The sequence below is a fragment of the Equus caballus genome, chromosome 5 (assembly GCF_041296265.1).
Source record: "Equus caballus isolate H_3958 breed thoroughbred chromosome 5, TB-T2T, whole genome shotgun sequence".
Lineage (NCBI taxonomy): Eukaryota > Metazoa > Chordata > Mammalia > Perissodactyla > Equidae > Equus > Equus caballus.
In genome coordinates, this window is record NC_091688.1 from 6,338,907 (window position 1) to 6,354,076 (window position 15,170).

The following is a 15,170-nucleotide window of genomic DNA, read 5'->3' on the forward strand; positions in this document are numbered from 1 at the left end:
TGGAGACAGGTTAGTCACCAGCTAGAAAGATAGCTCGGGCAAGTCATTTAATCTCTGCTGGCCACAGTGTTTTCAATGAGAGAGTTTGACACGATTCCTTCTAAAGACTTTTCCAGCTTTAACATTCTATCGTTAAAACAGAAACTCAGACAAATAAATGCATATTTTCAGAAAGATCAATCAGATTGTGAGTTCAAAGATACAAATCCTATCGTATATTCACATATTCCCTAAGGAGCATGATACACTTCCTCATATATAACAGGTAGTTAAGAAAGTATCTGTTGCTTATATTTAAAATTTTTACGTGACCAATTTCTCAAATAAGTAGATGGACTGAGTTATTTCAAAGGCCCTTCCCAGCTCTACTATTCTCTGCTTAAAATATAAATCAAGTCAAATAGTGTACTAGATCCATAAGATTTTAAATTCAAGGACAGAAGTCTTGTCTTTGGTCTGTGTAGTCCCTTCAAAGCCTCATCTAATTCCTTCCACAGCAGGTGCTCAAAGAAATATCTCTATAGTTATTTATTTATTACTTTGTTTTTCAAGTAAATTTTCAACATTATAACATTAATAAGATATTTTCAAAACTCATTATTAATTATAATGTCTTTCCATTTCTTACTATCCAAATAGATCTTACAAAAACAAGTGAACAAATGGGAAATGGTGTCTAAGACAGCAAAATATTCTGTTCCTTAGTTTTCCTCAATCAGACTTACAGTTAGCTTTGCCATACTTTAGATTTCATGAACAATAAAATTTAAAAGCCAAATACTAATCTAGTTTCATGTATACCAATAAATGTTCCAGGTTTTCTCTATTAGAATCAGAAAAACATGAATTCAAATTGCTGACTCTGCTCATATATAACATCCCATAAGGCATATATTCCATTGTTAACTAAAACTCAGAGTTCAGAACTTTCGGAAGTAAGCTTTCAGGCATATGGCATGGAAGAAAAAGGTGACGTTCTTTTTACAAATTTTAAAGGTAGCACATATCACAGGAAATACTCAAGAGTTCACAAGGAGAAAAAAGGGCAGGGAAAAATAAAATTCATACGCACCCTATATAAGCATGTAACTCCTAATGAAACACATTAAATAGGAACACGACTTTTGCTAATTCATTTGTACTTCATGCTTCTTTTTAATAGAAATTAAATTAGTCACTTAATGTACATAATGTAGTGTTTGTTTTCCAGTCTAGTTGCTTTTCAGCATTTACTTTTCAGTCTCGTGGGAAATGTTATTCAGCATCAAGATGTGGCTTGATGACTGAACAGTGTCAAGCATCAATTGTACTTAATACAGGACCAAAGCAGTGGAGTTAATCTGCAGCTAACAACATGGAAAAATAAAAAGAAACACATATCCACAATAGTATCAACATGCATTATTAGGCCAAAATTCAAAGTTAACCCGACCCGCACAGATTTCTTCTAAGCTGAGAGAACAAACGGAAAGGGATGACTTTATCGAGCTCCATAGCCATAGTAGTAAGGTTCATCAGGGCGGAATCCATACGCTGTGGCAGGGCGTCCAAGAATGCCAACTGACTGGCCAAAGCCATCCATTCCAAGGCTAAAGAGAGAAAAAGAAATGATGTTATATTTTTCATCACTCATCTACAATACAGGTCAAGTAAAAGGCCTGGAATTTTACACCTCCAAGATTCTCTTCCTAGCAGCAAAAGTAATTTATGTGGCTATCATTAACCATCTTTCTTCTTTAACTTAACATAGCCAAAAAATGTGTATAATAAATATTTACTTCTAATGATGTGTGTTAAAAATGTTGGAAACCTCTGTCATCAGATACCATTCAAGATGAAGAGGAGGACAGATCATAAAAGCTTTAATAAATTACATTCATATATGGCTTCCATGCCAGATTATGAAAAGATTTTACATGCGAGCAATTATTAGTAATACACTGTTAGGGAATGATAAAATTAAAACTCTAGTAAACTGAGTTTTCTATTTATAATAAGATCTCTTTTTCATATGAAGATATAGGATTAATCCACTATTAGTTAGGACATGCAATTTGAGTTTTAGCAGTAAACTCTCACTCAGGGCCAAATCACACTATATATAAGCATATGACTAAAAGAACAAGACAAGGAATTTTACGAAATTTGCAAGTTAGCCAGATTTGATCTGCAAATCCTTCTTCTGACTCCTCCATGCAAAAATTACTAAATAGCACCTGTTTCTTTTGAGTGTCAGCAAGGTAATTATAAATTTTGGTTCAATTTATTCTATGGAAATAATAGAAGCCCAAAGACAACCTTCACAGTTACAAAGATAGCTTGAAGCATAGATAAACTTTGATTATCATTTAAAAAAAATTATTCTTTTGTCTATTAATAAATTTATTAAAAAATCTGTTCTCCAAAGCACTTTTTAAGAATCAGAGAATTATCCAACACTTAGCAAAATGACAAGGTATTTATTTTGCCAGGCAAATATGGCAGCTGTAACATGCTCATGCATAGCTCATGCAGTGAATGCTAGTGAGCTTATTTCTAGTCAAAGGAAATGGTTTATAATGCATAAATGTAAGCTTTGAAAAAAAACTTAAATAATTTAAGATTATACTAGATGAAAAGATACTTTTCTCTTTACCAGCAAAATCTTAATATGATTAAAAAATATATTCATATAGCCACCAACTTCCTCTCGCAACTCAAAATGAGATTAAAACACTTTAAAAGTAACTATTAAAATGTTAAGGTTTTAAATAATTTGTGTATATGTGTACAGGGACAGACTAAATACTAAATGTAAAGAACCGGAATACATATGGGGCATATTATTTATGTGAATCTACCTCTCAGGGGAATGGAATTTCTGAAATATAAGTTTCAGGTTGGCATTTGTAGTGAGTGATACTGGACAAATCAAACTTTTTGGGCTCCTTCTACATAAAACACTCTATAATTTCTGAAAGTTGTTTGAAATTTTTAAGTTTGAATTTTATTTTGAAATGGCAAAACATAAGCATGCCCCTCCTACCTTGGTCCTACGGGAAGAAAGATGAAATTTTATGATGAAGAGAAATATTACTCTAGAGATAGCTTCAAAGATGTTTCAGAAATTAATGTAGTCCCTGAACTAAGATATACCCGTATCATTTTAAAATTAGAAGAAAAGCTGACAGTTGAATTTTTTTCTCCTGAAGCACTAAGGCTAACAAATATTCATGTATCTAAACAACTCTCAATTACATAAAGGTTGACGTATAGCTTGCGGATTTCAGCTCCTTCCCTTTTTATCTTTTTACTCATTAGCTGCCTTCAGCCACTCCTCATATGCTTTATCACCTCTTCTGAGGCTCAATAGAAGCAGACTTAGGCTAAACTTTGTTTCTCAACCTAGAGGCTGTGCTGAGATCTCTTTCAAAAACTTGGAAACAAGAGGCACACAGTAGTTCAGTGAAGAAATACGCAAAGGCACCTTCAAAACAGAACATCTTACAGAAGAACTTACAGCAATATGACTGTAATCCCATCTAAATGAAGAAGATGAACTTCAGCAGGGTGTCTGTTCGCACAGAACAAGGAGCTGTTGTTCAGCAGAACAGAGGCAATGTCGGTAGAACGAACCTCAGCAATTCCTTGAGGTGACCTATAACACCGTCAGGAGCACCTGACCTTTCTGGCAGTCTTGTCCTCATTGAGGAAGGGGCCTTACAAAGGTTCTCAGAGTCTGTGGTCATTTTACATTCAAACTGCAAAATTCTCCATTTTTTATTTCTATGACCAATAGGCAAACTTCTGATTACTGTTTCCCCATGTGGCTTGCCAACAGGGTAAAGAATAAACTTAGACATTATCTGATCTGCCTGATGGTTATACATTTCACTGCAAATTGACAAATGGATATTCTGTTTTTTTTTTTTTTTTTAACATGTCAGTCACACTGTTGGTAAGAATTTGCATCCTCAAGTTAGTGAAAGTAAGACCGAACCTTGAACACTGATAAGTTTGAGTTTCTGAGCCTGCAAGTTTACTGTGATAAAGTTCTATTTTTGCAGTCAACAGTTCACCCAGGGACATATTACAATGTACAATAAACAACTTTTTAAACTTCCACAGATATCGAGAAAAATTTTCAAGGAGAAAAATTTGAAACCAACTCCTGAAATGAGTTGTTCTGGCATTATCCATCACATATCACAGATAAACTTGCTGTTTAAAGAAAAGAATATTTAAAACATTATGACCAATTTAGATGGTACTTTGACATAAGTCCTAAGTCTTTTTGCATTAAAAAAAGATCAGCTATATGCATACAATTAATATCTTCTAAATAAAATTCACTCTGAAATAGAATAGTTTGATTCTTTAATCTCTCATTTGATTCTAATACAGTGGGGAAACTGGACCTTTCAGGATGCTAAAACTTGGAGATAGATATTCTTTTAGGACACGTGGACACTTAGCCTACTTTCTCCCTTGGGATAAGGATGTAGCCTTGTTAATGCGAAATCTGGTTCAAAACCAGAAGAACCTGATAATCATTTTTCCTTTAAACAGAAGTGGATAGATTCTTTATGTAAATTCTTCTGGAAGGGGATAGAAACCATGAATATAAAAGGGAAGAGTCACAGCAAAAATTGTGCTTTCCTGATCCACTAAGACTTGACTTGAGTCAACAGTATCAAAGGTACTTGCAGGCCTCACTAGGTCCTCTGAGAATCAAGGGAAACTCAGCTGTGATACGCTGCACCTGCTCTTGCCCTGTGTGATTATTCTGCTTCAGGTAAGAGGCAATGTTACCTCAATAAAAAAAAGTTTGTGTATTTTGCTATTTATATTGGAATTTAATCCAACACTGCATGTGTGTCTCTGTATGTACAGATTCTCTTTCTGGTAACCTATATAAAAAGGCTCTGTGTCCCTTGAGATTACAATATGCCACTACTGGACCATCTTTTCTTTACAGGACTAGTTATGTAGAGTCATTTAAACTTTATCCTCAATGTCTAGATAGCATATTTTGGAACTTAAATTAGAAAAAATAATGAAAATGCAATATCTCTTCTTGAAAATATATGATTCTAGTCCAAAGAAAATGGTTACCATTTGTTGTGAAAAGACAACTAGGAAAGGTAAGGCCCCAAAAATCCACCTGCTATTAACTTTTACACCCCAAGAACAATGATTCTTGGGTACATAGTAAGGCAAATGACAAATTCTTCATAAGTAAAAAATTATATTTAAAATTCAACAACAAATCTAAAACCATATCTAGATTTTATTTTTAAACAAACATTTAGAAATCTAATTAGCATTCAGCAAGCAGAAGACTGCATTTTTTGTAATATTTACAAGACTTCAAATTTTTAAGAGCATTCATTAGAATTCTAAACTTGAGATGATTCAGAGAGGGGGAAAAAGAAATCCAGGCATGACAAGTGATGCTCCACATGCAGCACATCACAAGGGGGATGGCAGCCAGCAAGGAATCCTGGCACTCGGAGGCTCTTATTAAACTTCTGTGCCAGAGCTGACGCTCCTGTAGAAAGGGAAGAAAATCACCTACCTCTGGCTGTTTGTGAGGCTTAATTAGTGCATATTTGTAAAGCACTTTGAATTCCTTGGATGAAAAGTGCTGCATAAGTGAAAAGCATTATTATTTTATTAAAATTAGATAAAAGCAACACAAGTCTTTTTCTTCTTTGAAATTCCCAAGTCAGCAAAATGAATGCAGAGCAAATAAATAATGAATATATTACTGGATGCTACAAAAAAAAAGAAGAATAAAGTCAAGCCAAGTTCTCTTTTCATAGGCTCATAGCATCTTTGACTTGGAAACACTTTAAGAAATAATCTAGTCTACACTTCTATTCACAACACCCTTGACAGGATCTATCCAGTTCTTGTCACAACACCTCCAGAAATGGAATGCTCACTACATTGTCAAGGCACTTCGTTCCATTTATAGACACATCACAATGTTAGAAAGTTCTTTATTACACTGACCAGAAATCTGGATCTATTAGTCCTAGAATTATCCTCTGGAACCACACAAGAAGTCTAATTCTTCTTTAATATGACTATTTCACAACTCTCATCAATCCTCATGACATGGTCTCTAACACCTTACCATCTCATTTGCTCTCTATGATCAGTATTTTTCTTAAAACGAAGAAGCTGAAAATAATACTTATGATGTGATCTGAAACCAATACAGAATATAATGAGATCCCATTTCTACTAACGTAGGTTAAAACTGTACTGATCTCAAACAAATTTTTTAAGGAGTTGTTACCACAAAGTGGCTTATACTGAATGTATACATGTGTATACACACCCAGACGTACATGAAATTTTCACTTAAAACTACCATGTTTAATTTCATCTTTTTAGTTTGGGTCTTTCTATAGGGATTCTATTCTCCCCAAGACAAAATCCTTTATGACAATATATTTATCAACAGGGAACAGTAATTCTTATTAACTACCTATCTTTGTAATCCATATGATAATATCAAAGGCTGGAATTCTTTTGGGATTGTCAAGTGAAAGGACTTAACATGGGCTTTCTTCAGAGGAAACTCTTCAGGTTATTATGAAACTGTATGAAATGATTTGATAAAGAGTTTTCTAGAATAGTGCATTCTTTTGATCAATGACTCCAATATATTGATCATAGAATCAACATCAGTATGTTTATTTTCCTTTCTAAGAAGATTATAAATTGATCATCATAGTAATTTCAGCTTAAGTATGATTTGTCATGGGAAATTTAGGTCTATGTAATAGTGATCCTTTGTAAATCCATCCATCCATCCATCCATCCAAATAGTTCTTGAGTTCCTACAACGTGTTAAGTATAATGTGAAGAGTCAGTGTTAAAAAAAAACTGTGCTCCTGGGAAGGCAATAATAAATGAGACGTGGTTTCTGGCCATGGATTGGAGGCAACTAACATGGAACAAAATTTTGATAATAATATGATGTACCACCCTAGTAAACTGCTATAGAAGAACAGAAGAGGACCAAATATTTAATATACTATGAGAGTATGTTAGAGGTATACACATGTTGTTATGGAAGAATCTCAGGAGCTAGAAAGTCTTCATAGAAAATACTTTGATTTTAATGAATCTGTCACTTCCTGACATTATATCTTGTTTTTTGTCTTTATTTCCTATTAGAGTGCAAGCACCATGAAGGGTAAGGACTGTTTTATTCATTCTACATCACTAGCATCTAGCACTGTATGACATGGAGTGGCACACAAAAAGTATTTGATTGCATGAATGGATGAATCTTAAAGGGAAAATAGGACTTCACAGGTGAAGAGAAAGAATTCCTGACAGCGTGGCAGCTTGAGCAAGAGAGAGAAGGGGCAGAACAGCAAATGGTTTGTTATAGTTAAAGTCCTAGGTTTATGATGTAAGCAAGTGACAGGAGAGAAGGCTAGAAAGAGAGGTTAGGACTAGATTTTGAAAGCTCTTCACATGCCATGTTAAGAACTATATATTTCTGAAGTTGTCAGTAGTATTCAAGAAGGGGAAAGACTTACTTCTGTGTTTTAGAAAGATAATTGTGGTAATAAAGGGGGTCGAGAGGCAAAACCAGGGGGAACATTTAAGAGACTGTTATGGCTGTCCATATGCGAAGCAATGACAGCCTGTAGTGGCACTGGCAGAAATAACAATAATCAAATATGCTACATTTCACAACAAAAAAATGGTATCTTTTTCTCTTTTGAAATGGTTTTTTAGTTATACTTTTACGATTTGGGAAGTGAGAATGAAGTGAAAGAATTTCAAAATTGGTGAAAATTTTAGGGGTTACAGTTAATTGGAATGAAACAATTTTTTCTCCTTTAATATGGGAATATGCTTCACAAATAACTAAGAGGCTGTGGTATTCCCTGCAGATGAAATCAGATTGTAGAATATGCTTCATACAATAACTAAGAGGCTGTGGTATTCCCTGCAGATGAAATCAGATTGTAGAAGTAGTTTTCCTCTGTATTCAAGAGGAAGGGCTGGGCTATTCTGGCAGAAGACAACATTTTTTTTTTCTTTAAATTCTTATATATAGTAACAAGAGAAGTAGATTGAATCAGATAATGCCTATAAAGTTATACCTAACATTTGTATAGTGATACACTATTAAATGGAGATCTAAATGTTTTTAATTTATAGACCCACCACTAGATGGAGAGCTTGTCTTTTCACTGAATATCATGCAGTTTTTATAAAGTTTTAAAGCAAGCTTTATCAAATTTAAACTTCTCAGCATATTTAACCTTGATAGGATGTAGTTTCCATTGCTTTCTCATATAATCAAAGTCTTCATTTTATAAATGTGAAACAATTTAGTTAGAGCTAAATAGGAATATTTATCATTCATTAGCAAAAAAGTTTTAGGAATGTGGGGCCTCTGAAAATGACAGAAGATGCAGATTGTCTTGGACCCTGAAAAATGTCATGTACATGCATGTTGAAGTATTACTATTATAGGATAGCTTCTAAAATTTTCATCGAACCTGTCAATAGCATCTTGTTTCTATAAATTTATATGTGATAAATATATATTTATATTACTTAAAGGTGTTACTTATTGCTTTGGACTGGAGATTTTGTATTATTGAGAAAATGAGCACAGTTAAGAAGTCTTTTAATGAATTTCACCAATATATACCAAGTCTAGCTGTCGTTTTTCATTTAGTTTTCTTTAGTCAAACTTTTATATGCGTGATTATCAATTTTCCTTTTATTATGATAAAACTAAATGGTTAAAGAATCTTAAAGAATCATACTTGTAGTGAAACCAAACAAAGTACTATTTTCCCCCAAATCAAGGGCAAATGATATGAGTAGTGCGCAGTTGTATTTAAAGTGCTCATCTGGGATTTATTTAAAAAAAAATCTTTTTAAAAGACATCTGTCAGTTCTAAGGGGAAAAATATAACCTTGGGGACAGACCCTTTCAATTTAGTTACTATACTGAGATGCTTCAGATAAAAACTAATTTGTACTAACGATGAAGGAAGCATGTGTAAAATAGTCAACTGATTTATTACAAACGGTAGGAATTCCATCTCACTGACGCTCCTCTAGCATCATTCAATTTACACTTCTCTTATTACACATCTTAGCCTGTTGTTTAACCCATCTGTGACAAGTTTTGGCCAATTCTCCGGGCTGGTGAATTAAAATCATCTAGTCCTCTTTTCAACCGATGAGAAAAAGGCAGCCTTTTGGAGTTTCAGGCTTGATAGACGGAATTCAGTTCCATCTTGCTACAGTATATAACCTACACCTACTTTAGTGTTCTTGCGGGTAGTTGTCTTTGTTTGTGTGTCACTTGGGGTGCTTCCTATCTTTGTGAACTTTTGTGAATTTGGTGATGTATTATAAATTTTTGGTATATTTTGTCCACCTTTTCTGTTTATCTATATAGGAGGGAAACCTTCCAAGTCAGTTCAGTCCACCATCCGTTCCATTTTATGCTTATCATCTGCTCTGCACACTCAAGGAAATAATTTATAAATCTTGTATTCCTGTGACTTAAAATTAGCTTTCTTGAAGAGAACAATGTTGTGAAAGAAATAACTGAAGCCATTAGAAGATATTTTCTTTTTCCTTATTTGTAGCAATTAACAGAAAAAATACTCTGATAGGTGTCTAATGGAAGCTGTCAGATGTGATTATCAAGCCGAAGTACTTACTCAAAACTATAACGGCCTCAAACTTTTTATAGCAATCTTTTAATGAAAGTATAACATCTAATCATCTTTAACTTACATTTCTTTAATTAAGTAGAAGGACTTCTTGAAATTGGCAGTTCTATAATATCAAGCAATGCCTCATTTCACACCATCAAATGTTAAGGGAACTTACTGAGCTGCTTAAGTAACCCCTAGGTCAACAAAGTGAGTCATTAGCACCTCCTTTGAATAATTGTTTGTCTGTTACTGGTTTAACATTTATATAATCTGTCATAATGCCTTGGTTTTTTAAGGTACAAAAATTACTGCTGTAGGCTTAAAGCAGAGAATATAATGTAAGTAGCAATGTTTTCACAGTGATAGTTTAACCATACTGTCTGGTACTGAGTGAGTTAAAGACTGAACACCACAGCTAATTACTATGTAATGCTAACCTTAGTTGCTGGTTCATTTTGAGACTCTTTAAAATATGAACTGTGTATTTTACCCCTATGCACTCTCTTAATGATTTGTTTTTTTAGACTGAAATCACTTCCAGCCATCAGTTATACTCTTGGTCTCTACATATGCACTTCTCCAAGCACAAATATTTCTTTTTCCTATTGGTGTGCCAGCCCTGTCAGAGCAAATTTCACTTTAAACTAAATGCTATGATACTTAAAACCTCTTGGATTACTCAGGCTGCTAGCGTGATCTATGACCTTCCAAGAATGACAGCTGAACTTTCCAATTTGCTTATATTGCTGAGGGAACTAGAAAGCACATGCCAAGAGGAAAATGTTTCTGATGTTGAACAGAGAGAAGAGTTCTTGTTGGAGGTGGGAGCAGGAGACTATTAAGTACTGAAAAATACTAATAAGAAATGAAAAGCAACTAAACATGCTGTAAAGTCTAAGACCACAAGCATAATTCAGAAGTTAATGCTAGTACTAAAAGCTTTTTAGTCCAGTTAAAATATGAATAGTGACCTTCAGTTATTGTAATTTAAGCACCAACCTGAACCTTAAAATGACAATGTACTATCAAAATGAACAAGTTCAAGAGACGGAATAGAATCTAAAACTATCATGAGTACTATACAAAATAGGCTACATCAATTCCCCATCCTTCTTCATAAAACAAACAGAAATCTGACATATGGACATAATCAAAGAGCCAATATGGCTATCTAACATGCAGGCTACCCCTACTGACATATCAGTCTATTGTAAATGAAAACTTAAATGTTAAGCTTCTGTTAAAACCTTGTCTCCAAAGTCCTTAAATAAGTAATAAAGTTTGGGAATATCTTGATATAGTTTTGGAACTTTTCACTTTCTTTTACTACCTTACATAAGAAGTGGATAAATGTTTGTTCTAAAAAAACCTCAAAAATCTTATCAAATATAAGAAGCTTAATGTAAAGTTTCCAGTTTATGTCATAGTCTTCTTAGTCATTTATTTGTCTCAGTAATTTTTAGGCTGGGAGAAAAATAAATCTACAAATTACCTTTGGCTGATAAAAATAAAATGGTAGTTGATAAGTAAAAACTTTTTTTGTAGCTAAATCAAACTAATATTTTTCTAAAATTGAGGACACAGTATGGATAATAGAAACTATATTTAAATGAATTAAAAGTGTGTGTTTTTAAGTACCTAAGCATGAAAGTTTGAAAATTTGATTCTAAATAAGTTTATAATAACAAATATACAACAAAAAGATTTCCTTGCATTATTATATTTTGAAACATGTCTGTTGGACAGTGTTATATACAGTGAAAATACTTTCAGCCACTAAATCAGTAATTTTAGTAATCAACACAGGTCAGATAAATATTTCATAGTTATTTAGTGTTCTCTAGAACATTCAGGATCTCAGTATATATACAACATACTAACATTGCATTTAGCACCAGAAGAATAAGTACTAAAGTAAATCTCTACTCTTAAATTTTATAGGTTCTCTTGGTCCTTGGGAATGTATTCATTATATTATGGGTCTGTAAAAAAAAAAAAAAGGTAAATTCATTTTCTACTGAGGTCTAAGGCTAATTTTAGATTGTCAAGACATGGACTGATTTAAGTCACTGCGATCAACCCGATCTGACGATGAGACGAGGACTTTCCACGTCATCTTCACAGAATGGGGCTAAGCACCCTTGGACACACATCGCATTGACACCCAGCAAATTCAGCGCAGGCTGCAAGGTAGAAGTATATGACTATAACAATTATATTTCTGATTTGTACCCTATTACTATATTTTAAATTAAAGTTATTTTCAAAGCAATATAAGGAAACATCATACTTATTTTTTTTAATCACTGATATACATGGGCATTTTTCTCTCTTAATTTAAGGACTGGCAATTATGTTCATAAATTCAGCAAAACTAACTTAAGTATGAATATCAACAACTCCTGAAATTTATTAAAGTTAGTGGAGTGCAATGACCTCAAAACCAGAATATCTGGATGTGATTTCTGTCTCTACTGATATAACTTACTTCAGTACATACTTGTAACTTTCTTTGCCATGACTTCTTTTTTTTTGTAAAATAAGAATGGCTATCCCTTTTAACATTTCTCTGCCTTGAGATTATTCTATTTCCAAGTCTCTTACAAGAACAATATAAAGACTCTTATAGTATATACTTGGTATTGCTATCGTTATGACATATGAAAATAATAGAGCCTTCCCTAAAAATCCTTAAGAAATTCTGGCTCCTGCCACATACTCTAGACAGTTAAGAGATACTCTATCATACTTGGCATGCTTCTTACACATGCTTTCTGTTTGCCTTTACAGGCTCTTACATAATTCATAGAGATTTATGCCTACACATAGGTGACTAATTGTTGTTGCACTAAAATAATGCCATGGCCAATCATGTCTTCCTTTTACCATAGTGAGACTAGACTGCTTGTATAAATAAGGTTATTCAATCAAAACCCTTCAAATTCTATGTCGTGATTGATGCAAATGATACAACACCTTTAGGGATGAAAAATACTGGGAAAGTCTCTTTACCTGCTTTTCATCTTATTTTATATTTAGTGAGTTTATTTTGAAAGTAGTAAATCAACGGTAATGTTTTTAGTTATTTCATGCAAATCATCAGTTCCCACACTGCATACATTCCTATACTCAGGTTTACTACTATAGTGTTGCCTTCTCTTTGAAAAAGACACAGGTCATGGAAATGTTAAAAATGGGGTATTTTCATTCTGTGATGTTTGTTGTCTTGGGGTTACGCCAACTTGACAATCTGGGACAAGAGACACAGGTCATGGAAATGTTAAAAATGGGGTATTTTCATTCTGTGATGTTTGTTGTCTTGGGGTTACGCCAACTTGACAATCTGGGACTTGTAAGCAAAGCTGGGCAACTATGGGAAGAATTCTTCAGGAAGATGGGAATGCACCATTCATTTTTGAGATAATGGGCTGTCTAGGGTATTAGGCAGTATTTCAAACTAGCACATAGGTATATCTATCTATATTAGTTATTTCAAGTATGCAGGACAAGGAATGATTACAAATTGATTTATTTAAAATGACTAATGACTATGGTGCCCACTTGCTGATGGCAAACAGTACTTCCCTCCCCCAGACTTTGAGGGAAAAAGGCAAGATGCAACTGTGTAAGAAATTGTAATAGTTTTTTTTCCCCTTGGTATACAGAGAAAGAGTTAAACTGCAATATTTATAAAGTCCTTATAACACAGAAACTTTTTCTACACTTTTTTGAGGCTTTCAAGAATTCCTGTTTATTTACTACCTCAAAAGAGATCTCAATATGAGGTTTGAACACCTATGTAAATACAGCTTTCTGGGGTTTCTTGTATCAATTTGGAAAGATGTAATTCTTAAGTTACAGTTGCAATTTAAAATTTTACTTGCCTAACTATGTTCATAGAAGCTTCCTCCCATCCTTTCTCATTTGAGGGGCTCTAAATTAGCCACTCGATACTGTCCACACAAATATGGATTCCTTTTTAAGACTGCTTTGCCTTTTAATTTCTGACAAGCCAATACGAAGGTGCTTTGTTTTTGGTTGGGAAAATCTGAAATGGAAAAAATCCATACAAATCTGGATTCTTTTTTAAGATTGCTTTGCCTTTAAATTTCTGACAGGCCAATATGCAGGTGGTTTGTTTTTGGTTGGAAAAATCTGAAATGGAAAGAATTTCTGAAAAAGTAGGATGCACTAACTTTAGATAAAGTCTAAACAAAGAAAATAGCCTTAAAAAATATAAGTTATATTACTTGAAATAGAATAACTGACTTACGCCCACACAACAAAAAAGATATTCAGGAAATCACTAATTATGCTCCTGTTTATAAGTCTATTCAAAACAGTATTTAAAATCTCTAACTTCGATTAAGGCCCCACAAAACCACTTGTTGACTGTGCCTCTCTAATCTGAAATGAGACTGTAGAAATATGTAGATTTTACATAAAAACCAAGATAAACATACATAGATTTTTACATTCACCAATAATGAATTTTAATAATAGTACTATAAAGTTTAGACAGTTACTAATCAATATAAAAACAAAGTGGCATTTGAAAATAGATTCCATTACAGAGTGCCACACTTGTCTCTTTGAAGTCGGGGTCTGATTTCTATTTAATTGATAGAGGCACTAAGCAGTTATGAGATTACCAAGTGATTTGGCCTACTACTGAAAGACTGAATATTGGCCTAAAATTCCTACAGTAAAACCTACAGGATTATAGTCCATAATTAATCCCCTTAACTCCAGACATCTCCAATGCCAAATAACCATCAGTGGAGGTTTACTGCCTTTTTTTAAAAATGAGAAAACCTGATGTAATTTAACAAATCCTTTGTAATCTAAAACTCTTTCAATGAAAAGTTTTGAGAATTCATCAACAGCTATGACGTCACTGTTAAAAGTTTAAAGACTAAAATGTTTTGTCACTTGTTCCCTTGGGAATATCCATCATCTACCTACCTACCTATCTAGGTAAATGAGAAGTTTCTACTCAGTTAACATCTGCCCATGAGATGGGAGGATTGGAAATCAACATTTACATCAAATTCCTTGATACAGTGTCTCTCCTCAAATCTCACAATTATTCAAATTACCTTTTGCAGGACACTGATGTGTTTCTAAAGTGGCATTACCTCTATTACAAAGCTACAACAACTTGCTGTCTGGACTAATCCTTTGGAAGTGCTTATTGTTATAATGAAGTGATTACATTCTAGTGAATTACCAGACCATCAAAGTGCAATGTTTTATTAAACAGCCTATACAATTAAGGAGGCTGTATTTCAATAATAATGTGATCCTCTGTCAAATATTGTACTGCTTAGCTTAAAATGCAAAAAAACTGAATCTATAAATCTATTTACTTTTTTATCTAAGAAAATTCATCACAATATCTTTTAAAATTTTTTTAATTTTATTTTTTCCAGCTTTGAGATATAATTGACATATAACATCATCAGATTA

General features: G+C 33.4%; 1 protein-coding gene across 8 annotated transcripts in view; it reads right to left on the reverse strand.

The window, feature by feature from the left end:
- Positions 1 to 1,131: 1,131 nt before the first annotated feature.
- KIFAP3 (kinesin associated protein 3) overlaps positions 1,132 to 15,170 on the reverse strand; it is a 178,893-nt gene continuing 164,854 nt past the window's right edge. For 4 of the 8 annotated variants that reach the window (XM_070267657.1, XM_014739518.3, XM_070267658.1 and 1 more), the window contains 2 exons: positions 5,558 to 5,626; positions 1,132 to 1,589 (listed from right to left, as the gene is read on the reverse strand). In XM_070267657.1, coding sequence (XP_070123758.1) covers positions 5,581 to 5,626 — 46 coding nt within the window. In that variant the 3' untranslated portion in view covers positions 1,132 to 1,589; positions 5,558 to 5,580. The remainder of the gene's footprint in view (positions 1,590 to 5,557; positions 5,627 to 15,170) is intronic. The other 4 variants (XM_023640529.2, XM_023640528.2, XM_023640531.2 and 1 more) reach the window with 1 other exon arrangement.